We start from the raw sequence: 9,394 nt of genomic DNA, 5'->3' as shown, positions 1-9,394 counted from the left end.
TGCAAGAAGCAAAGGAAAGAGTGATTCATACAAACAAATGAGTTGTTACAAAGTGCGTGATGAAAAGAAGTTTGGTTTTATTCGAAATGTGTGCATTGATTAGACAAATTTAAGACTTGATTAACAAGAAAGAAGAAAAAATGATCCCTATTAGTATTATACCACATAAAGTTCTGGATGGTTATAGACTACCTGATTGATCATGATTCATGATTTATGATTTCTGTTCCACAAAAAGACTGGCTTGAGGATGCAATCCAACTTCTTTAAGGGTGAAAGAGAGTTTATCTGGACCATAAAGGACACGTGGGAAATTGGTGACTAGGCTGTAACTTCCAATTTCTAAAGCCCCTGAAGAATCAATAAAGTCGTATAGAGATTGTATTGTTGCACTGCAATGGAATCGCCTCCCCTTTCTTTCTCCATTTGGTAATCTCACTAATACCTGCATCATTTCATTTTCATATCATATAATGTGTCTGGTTTTTATATAATATTAATTAATATGGTTTATAAAATCAACAAGATAATACATTTGAGATTTTGGCTGTGTTGTATAGTATGTTTCATTCCCTTTTTTAATCTATAAACTTTTTAAGACACGTCTTTTTAAGAGTTTTATGATTTTAATTGAGATATAACAAACCAAAATGGTTAATTTGGGTAAAACCTGATGGTCATAATGGTTAATTTGGAAAAAAATTTGGAATTTTTAAATGTAAAGACTCATTCCATACCAAACAGACTGTTTTTGTTCAGTGGTTATGTAAAAACTATTACCAGAAGTTATATGTTATTCAGGCATAGATTCAAACCTTCTTTTACGGAAATTAAAATGCAAATTTTTTCTCAAAATATTTAAAGAATGAAATACCTGAGTAACATCTGGCCCCTTTTCAGGTTCAGGACCCAACAACAAAGATTTTTCCTCACGCAGTTTAATCAATGCAGCTTCTCTTTCAGCAGCTTCACGTGCTGCTCTTTCACGGGCCTCCTCTTCTTCCTTTTGCTTCTTCTCAGCTTCAGCAGCTTCTCTTTCTAATCGTTCTTGCTCTTCCCTCCTCTGGCGTTCCCTAGCCTGATTTTGTAAAATAAAGTTAGCCAATCAGATGAACAATTGAAAATTAATCTTAAAAAAAGGGTAAATCAGAGCTTACTTGATCAGCTTCAAGTGCAGCTTGATATGCAGCATCTTGTTCCTCCCTTAATCGGATGTTGTTTCTTCTTTCCTCAGCTTCAAGTCTTGCTGTTACAAGAACAGGGGCACTTTCTTCAAGAACCCTTTGCAACATTGTTAGCAGCTCTTCTGGTGATTTAGGCCCTTCAACCTACATTATATATATCCACAAAGTTAATGGTAGATTTCTAATTCCTATAAAAGCATTACATGTTAAGAACAAGCAAAGATACTTTACTATTGACACTAGTGATTGAACTTGTTACAAGGTACTTCTCATTTAGGGGCCCTTCACTAATGTGAATGCTTACAATTAATGTTTCTTCGGTTGATTAGGGACCAATAGATGCACAAATTTCAGGTTTAACAGTATTCAAACTTCATAATGTGAAATAATTTATTTGTAGACTCAAGAGTCCTGGCATTAGGTAAGATACCTGTTGGAGCAAAGCAATTCTCTGATTAGTAGCTGCCATGACAACAGCACAGAAAGGAAACCTAGAAGCCTTCAAGCTGTTACTCATCTTGAACCCTTCGCTTGCCCTAATACTCCCACCCCAAGCAACAAAATTCTCATTTACGAACTCTGTCATAACCTCGGAACAGAGAGTGCCCTCACAGAAGGATGGTGTATCAGGATGATCTGGAGAGTGCAAGTACACAAACAATAGTTTGAATTCATGCCGCGACCGCTGTAACGCATCCATAAAACCCTCAGAAACAAAATTCGGATGTCTGTTTCCATACTCACTCTCGAACTTCGACACGAAATCCATCGCCTCTGATGCCGCGGTTGAGAGTGAAACTAAAGGAGTCGAGGAAGATCCGCCGTTAGTCCCGGAATTAGTCAATCCAATCATGCTTAAAGAATATGAAAGAACACCGCCCACCGCCCATAAGCCTAACCCTACAGCACCTGAAACTAACCCTAGGCTCCCAGAAACAATGGAAATCGGAAGTGTGATGAGCTTCCATGCTAAACCTGGTGGACCTGCACCCTCAGTTGCAATAAATCCTGATTGTTCAAATCTGTCGGTGGCGATGGTGTCGTTGTCGATGGCGGAAGTAGTGGGAAGATTGATGTGGTCTTCCTCTGATGTTGAAGTGATACTTGAGATAGCTAGTTCAAGGTCCCAGCCATGAGCAGAGAGGATCTCTGTGCACAAATCGGCGTCTTGGAGACCTGTAATTGCTTGAAAATGAGCCAATTTGTCGGCAGAAGCACTCATATCTGTGTATATACACGTATGTAATCAATATGTATATGAGTTTTATGACAGATCAACGAAGAATGGGATGAGATTAGGGTTTGAACAAGAAAGTAAAGGATGGAAAACGATAAATCCCTGAGTGAGGGAGGTATGGCTTTTGGACTAGAGAATTACTGGACCCAAATGACGAAGGTGCCTTCTAGAATCTAGATTGGTTTGCAAAAGCCGTCCGGGCGAATAATAAATTTGGAAAACCGGTTTGCTATTTTTCTTTTTCTTTTTTCCAAGTCTTTTGAAGAAAACGATTTTTTTGTGGCATAAGGGGAATTAAGACGGGTAGAGAATTTTAGAGATATAGTTGTTTTAAAAGTTGATCATGGAGCCATCATTTGAGGAATGCTAACAATAATGGAAAAATGTGACCGACACCATCATAGAGGTGTCCAAAAACACTCTTGTGATGTAGAAAATTGTGATGGTGAAATGAAGAGGTCCGAGCTAAAGTCAAGGTAAAACAAACCTTCTTTAAGGAGTTTTTAGCAATTAATGATGACAATGAAAAAAGCAATGCCAAACCTGAACTCCTGAAGGGAAAAAAATAATGGCCAAAGCAAAAAAATATATATATATATATCGTGTGTGAAGAGAGATATAAAAGTGACACAAAATAATGTTTAGTTTATATTAACTAATAAATACTTAGGTAGTTACTTATATTCTTTATTTAATGAGCCGAATTTAGGGATAGGAATGTAGAGGGGTATTCAGTATTGTAGGGCAACTCCGGACGACCAATAAGTGCTCCCACATTAATATTAATATTGAGAGGGAAGAAGTGAAAAATACATTAAGGGTGTTTGGGATTGTTTTTCAAAACAGTTTATTGATTTACTGGCTTTTTGAAAAGCTAATAAGTCAAAAAAAACGTTTGCCAAACTAAAAAATATTTTTCAGAATACCTTTTTCACTAGTTTTAAAAAACAATTTTTAAAAAGCATGTAAAATTTGGCTTTTTAAATCTGTTTTTGGCTTTTTAACCAAAATAACTTCAAAAAGTACTTTTTAAACTAAACATTTTTTAACTTATTGACTTATTGGCTTTTTCACCATAAAAGCTAATCCAAATACTTTTTAAAAAATTTATTTTACCATCATTATAAGCCAATAAACACTTTCATCTAAAAGTATTTTTAGAGTTCAAAAAGCACTTCAAACACCCTTAAGAAGGACGTGGAGAGATACTGTGGTTAGTGGAGGAAGGAGGTAGTGGTTGCCAAAACTTTTCTAACAATATTTTAAAAAGTCGGCAAACATGCCAAAGGAGGAGTGAAATCTAGTACTATGATACATATTAAAAAATAATAATAAATAAATAAAAGATGTAATAAATTGCGACAACTATAGATAGAGGTATTAAACTACTTGGTCATTCTATATGAGACTAGCTAGAGGAAAAGTTTCTAGAAAGTTAAGTCAAAACTATATGTAATTAAATTGTTTCAGAGGAATTATAGTTCTTACATTTTTGTTTTGCTTATAGACGAGATTTCTCATAAGACTCGAGGAGGGATACCATAGTGTATGTTTTTTGCCGAAAACATTGTTCCGGTGGAAAAGTCTATGACGGAACGCTAGGGTGGATATCTAAAACTCTGGAAGGCATCATTGGAAGAGAATATGGTATATATCAGCACAATTAAGACAATATATATGGTACAATTTCAATAAGGAGCGTAATGAATGAATATTAGTATGCACAAGTGAGCATTTTTTATACCTAAACAAGAGCTTCAAGTACCTGAAATCTATTCATAATAAATAAATAAATAAATAAAAGGTGCAAATGATGCCATTACACAATGTATAACGACCATTTTGGTCAAGAAATCACAGGACAGGATAAATCAAGATACAAATATTGCTTAAAATTTATGACATTTATGTTTGATTTGCATGTATCTAAGCCTTTCTTATATGTGTTGGTGGATATGTTTTAAAGTCATTATACTAATCCAAATGCATGTTGTGTGTAAATATGATGTGTATATATTGTTTTAGCATAGGTTTTACAATATTTTTCACATCAATACCATTCTACGTGTTTGTGTATCAAATAAAATCATAGATCTTTTCAATAAGACATTCCAAAATTGTTCTTACATTCTGAAAATACTTAATCATTCTAATATAATCTTAACAATTTCTTGAATCCACTATGACTATCTACAAAACCAACTACCAAAATTATACTCGAAAATACATGAACGGCATTACTAGACCTCTTCAATCACAACCTTCCCCTTCCTCTCTTCCTTTCTCCAATCACCCTTCTTCCCATTACCCACATACTCCATAGCCACATTCTTCTCAGCCATTACCAACCCTACCAAACTAGACCAAACCTCTCCCCCTTGTTCATGCACCCAACACATCAAAAAATAAACTTTCCTCTCACCACCCTTCAACTTCCTCTTCATTTCCATATCACACCCTTTCATTTCTTTCATTCCATTTTTAATCATTCGATGCAAATCACAAAGCGCACATACCAAACCATCACTTCCAAGGTCCAAAACACTCGCCACGTCATCAAGAACCGCAAGTCCAAACTGGGCCCCACCCATGTGTCCGAAAGCGGGCCCACAAGCTTGTTCCAAACATTGAGCCACAGCTTCAGAAACCGTCTCCGGTTGACCGCCTTGACCTAACACATTCGATACACTCATAACCGTTACGGTGGACCCCGCCGCGTCTGATTCCCACTCCCCGTTGTAGACACGAAGAGTGAAACAGTAGCTGTATAAGATGTCCACAAGGTGAACGGGTAAAAGCGGGGACGGTTGACTTGACCCGATAAGGGTGTTGACCGGCGGCAGTGCGGTGGTGGGACCTGGCGGCACTGAGGGAGCCGCCGGGTCTGGTTCGTTTGGTGTTACGGGTTGAACCAGTTGGGTTCCTTGAGGGCTTAGAGATATGGTTTTAGCAGATGGTTTTAGCCACCATGGGTCCCACGGTTCGATCATTTTGCTGAGCTGTCCTGAAGCCACGGCTCGTTGAAAATGTTTCTTTTCTCCAGCCGACAAGTCATCGAAAGTGATTTCAACTCCTGTAGGGGTAAAACGGTCAAAAGAAAATATAGGGTTGATAGTCGAAGTGAAATTAACTTTCAAACATACCAGACATGATCTTTTCGATTGTCTCCTCTGATAAAGATGCATCAGTCAACCCTTCAAAAAAAATTTGAATAATTTAAATAAAGAAATAACATATTAACAGTAATAATTTGAATACAGAATTAACATATTACCATCATCTTCCATGCTATCATCTTCTTCCTCTGAATGAAAACGTCTCAATATGTCCAGCATTTTCTGTTTAGTCTCATCAGCAGGTTCCATTTGCTTCATCTCCTCCATTACATTGTCTCTCATAAATGATTCTGTGCATCGGATACTGTGTGACTGAAAAAAGATTATTAAAAAAAAAACTTTACAAACATAATTTTAATACTAAATAAATTCAGAAAACCATATATAGGAGTCCAATACCATAACTAAAAAAATATTGATGTAATGAAACATAATTCTCAAAGTGGATACCAATTTGTGTAAGATGTAAAGAACAAAGACAAGATTACCTTGTAACATGGAAGGGAACAATAACGAGTATTACATCGAGGGCATGTATATTGGGAAAACTGTTTTTGGCATCTGCAATTGAACACAAAAAAATCAATCACCTAAAATTCATGAAATTGGATATATTGTATAAAAATTGAATTAGAGAAGGGTTTGAAGAACATACACACGACATATAATACGAGATGGAGGATTCAGTTGGGATGAACTGGTTGGTGTCTCTGAAGTAATTATTGAATCCGCCATTAATGCACTTACTGGCATACAAGAATTTAATAGAGAATTTAACCACAAAGTTATGCGTCCAAGTTTGCAAAATTCATTCACAAACCCACATAAAAACTTGTCAGTGAGATAAATTAGGTTACCACCAAAATATAAAATCAGTTTAAGATAACACAGAGCAAACACAAAATACAAAACACAGATTAATAACTGAATTGATTAGAGGGTGTTTGGCTAAGCTTATTTAAAATGATAAGCATTTTTTAACTTTGTAGTTTATTAGCTTATAGCGATGCCAAATTGGAGTTTTTTAAAAAAATGTTTGGATTAGCTTATCCGGTGTCAAAACCGTAAGCAGATAAGCATTTTTTAGTGTTTGGCAAAAAAAAGCTAATATGTGAAATGACCAAAAAAGGCTTACACATCCCTCTCAGGCATTTGATCAAACAGCTTGCCTGCAAGGCTACCCATCCCAACTCAGATAAAAAACAATCATACATATGAGTCTCAAGAACACAAATTTAAGCATCTAATTCAAGATACAGAACACTGAACACATCAGATATCATATATGATAATATGAACAGCAAACACATTCCCTTTTTTACAGATATCATATATGAACAACAAACAAGTAGCAAATCAGTAAGCAAACAAGTAGCTGTGGCTATCGAACTATCGAAGTCAGAAAAAAAAAAAAATGGAACCTGAGGTGGGGTGCGACGATGTAGCTGTGGCTATCAAAGGTCTCCTGCCGGTAGCCTCACAGGGGTGGCGATGGCGTACGGCGGCAAGCAGGGGAGGAAGTCGACGTGATAGTAGACGCGAGAGAGGCGATGCAGTAATGGAGGCGGCGATGGAGCTTGCGATTACCTTTAGCGGAGAGAAAATTAGAGACGGGAAATTGGGGGGAATGGCGAACTCTCGAAAGATTTTTGTGATGCCGCCTGGGGCAGAAATTCTTACGAGGGCACATATGTAATTTACAAGGAGGATGGCAAAAATCTTATAACTCATGTAAATATTGGATAAAATTAGTAATGGTTTGATGAAAATTTATACGTAACCACACACTTTAAACATTTTTTTTTTCAGTAATACCAAATGGTATATGGCTAAAGACATCTTCGGAGTTATATGAAAAAAGACATACATGTGTTTGTGCGTTTACTGTCGATCTTATTGATGATATGATAAACGAAATAAAAGTCGATCTTATTGATGATATAATGAACGAAATAAAAGTTTTTCTTATTGTCTTTTGTTATTTTTAAGTAAATTTTATTTTCAACATAAGAAGTTCTTACTGTTATTAAAGTATATTTTGGGATATTTATTATTTCTTCAACTATTTACTTGAAAGGTGGTTTGTTTTTTTGTAAAAAAACATATTTTGACCACTTATTGTTGCGCGGCGAGCACACGCGCAATACTTTTCATTCCAATGCAGTTTGTTTTTTAAAAGTCTTCAGGACTAAAAACATCTACGCGTGTTCTGTTTGGGGCAGCATTTGCATTATCTCTTCAAGCCTCTTCACGCCTAAACCTAAAAAAAAAAATCGGTAGTTCTTCTCTAAAGAAAAAAAGCGTTGTACCCCTCTTCCCTTCGACGACTGCATCTTCAATCGCAACTTCCTTCCTCGGCGCAGCCTCCTCTCCGTCACCGTCGTTGTTGTCGTCGCCGTCATTCGGCCTTCATCAAGTAATTTTTTTTTTTTCGTTTATTGTTGCTAAAGCAACGATTCTTTCATGCTTCATCTTATTTTTCGCTTTTTTTATGAATCCTTGTTAATATATTTGTTGTTGTTGAATCTTGATTGATGATGTTGTCAAATCTTTGCTGATGTTGTTTTTTATCTTGAGTAATGATAAGTTCTTGCTGAAATGTCATAAATTTATGTTGAAAAGTCATATATTATGCTAAAATGTCATAAAATTTGGCTGAAATGTCATGAATTGTTGAAATGTCATGAATTGTTGCAGAAATGTCATAAATTTTTGCTGAAATGTCATAGATTGTTGTTGAAATGTGATAAATTATTACTGAAATTCATCAATTGAGGTTCTTGTTATGCTGAAACGTGAATAATCTTTGTTGAAATTCGTTAGTTTAATCAATAAAAGTTCATGTTATGTTGAAAGTTGTTCTTATAAGTTTATGTTTGTTAAAGTATGAATTCCATATGTTATTTTTTGTTATTAGTAATAGGAGATTAACATACACGGACCAGTGAGAAAATAAAATTCTTATTGCAAACTTGTATTGAAGAAACAAACACTGTGGGTAGAAAATGTTTGAGTTTGCACAAATATTCATGGAACAAGTTAGGAACAATTATTAAGGAAAGTATGGTGTGGATTTGACTCAAAGACAATTGAAAAACGTCTATGACAATCTTAAAGCCAAATACACGGAGATAGTTATATTTGAAAAACAAAATTGGCAACATTTACAATCCTCAAACAAACACTTTGAACGTAACGAACGATGAGTGGGAGGACTTAAAAAGGTGTGTGTATATATATATATATATATATATATATATATATATATATATATATATATATATTGTTAATATTCATGTATATAGTTGGCAAATATTCTTATATTGCTTTTGTTACATTGATTGGGTTTAGGGACATCTGAAGACCGCTTCCTTGAAAATTGTCTCATTGCTGTTTCTAGAGCTTTGTGCATAACTCTTTGATGGAGACAGTGCCTCTGGTAATCTCAGCTATGCCACATCCCAAACACCATCGGGACATGGATCATCTTCTTGCCATGTCTCATCATTACAGCTTATGGATACCCCTTCGGTTAACATAGATGATGATGATTACTTTTTCCATCATACTGGTGAGCCTTTTACTCATCCACCACATTCTTTTGCTTCACCTTATGTTGCTTCACCTTCTGGTAACCCCAACAAAAGGGCTAAACCTCAACTCCTAGAGCTTGAGCGCCTAGTGCCTCACCTTATGTTGCTTCACCTTAAAGTTTGGTTGTATGACTTTTATTTCAAATTGTTTTTGTAAGACTAATTTGGTTATATGAATTTTATTTCAATGTTTTAAGACTAGAATTATTAAAATTTCGGTGTTTGGCGACAGCATGTCAGCGTGGGAGTGCGCAGGAGGATTGA

At 35.6% G+C, this 9,394-nt stretch overlaps 2 protein-coding genes across 2 annotated transcripts; both read right to left on the bottom strand.

Annotated features, from left to right (window-relative positions):
* On the bottom strand, positions 1 to 2,684 carry LOC145119663 (plant UBX domain-containing protein 10-like). The gene is made up of 4 exons (XM_079055368.1): positions 1,615 to 2,684; positions 1,158 to 1,328; positions 875 to 1,078; positions 1 to 445 (listed from the first exon to the last, which is right to left on the bottom strand). The coding sequence occupies exons 1-4, from the start codon at positions 2,404 to 2,406 to the stop codon at positions 215 to 217; spliced, it is 1,398 nt and encodes a 465-aa protein (XP_078911494.1). The 5' UTR covers positions 2,407 to 2,684; the 3' UTR covers positions 1 to 214.
* Positions 2,685 to 4,500: 1,816 nt separating this feature from the next.
* LOC145118498 (HIT-type Zinc finger family protein) lies at positions 4,501 to 7,283 on the bottom strand. Its single transcript, XM_079054201.1, has 6 exons — positions 6,959 to 7,283; positions 6,193 to 6,283; positions 6,026 to 6,098; positions 5,696 to 5,849; positions 5,565 to 5,615; positions 4,501 to 5,494 (listed from the first exon to the last, which is right to left on the bottom strand). The coding sequence occupies exons 1-6, from the start codon at positions 7,266 to 7,268 to the stop codon at positions 4,662 to 4,664; spliced, it is 1,512 nt and encodes a 503-aa protein (XP_078910327.1). The 5' UTR covers positions 7,269 to 7,283; the 3' UTR covers positions 4,501 to 4,661.
* Between the last annotated feature and the right edge of the window lie 2,111 nt (positions 7,284 to 9,394).

The sequence above is a fragment of the Lactuca virosa genome, chromosome 6, assembly GCF_052849685.1.
Source record: "Lactuca virosa cultivar CGN04683 chromosome 6, Lactuca_virosa_CGN04683_v6, whole genome shotgun sequence".
Classification (NCBI taxonomy): domain Eukaryota; kingdom Viridiplantae; phylum Streptophyta; class Magnoliopsida; order Asterales; family Asteraceae; genus Lactuca; species Lactuca virosa.
This window is presented reverse-complemented; position numbering and strand designations above follow the sequence as displayed.

Coding starts and splice junctions, on each gene's coding strand:
- LOC145119663 (XM_079055368.1), bottom strand. CDS start 2,406: ATGAGTGCTTCTGCCGACAAATTGGCTCATTTTCAAGCAATTACAGGT. Junction 1,329..1,614: donor GAATTGCTTTGCTCCAACAG/GTATCTTACCTA, acceptor TATATAATGTAG/GTTGAAGGGCCTAAATCACC. Junction 1,079..1,157: donor CTGCACTTGAAGCTGATCAA/GTAAGCTCTGAT, acceptor TTACAAAATCAG/GCTAGGGAACGCCAGAGGAG.
- LOC145118498 (XM_079054201.1), bottom strand. CDS start 7,268: ATGAGTTATAAGATTTTTGCCATCCTCCTTGTAAATTACATATGTGCC. Junction 5,850..6,025: donor GTTCCCTTCCATGTTACAAG/GTAATCTTGTCT, acceptor ATCTTTTTTCAG/TCACACAGTATCCGATGCAC. Junction 5,495..5,564: donor AATCGAAAAGATCATGTCTG/GTATGTTTGAAA, acceptor TTACCCCTACAG/GAGTTGAAATCACTTTCGAT.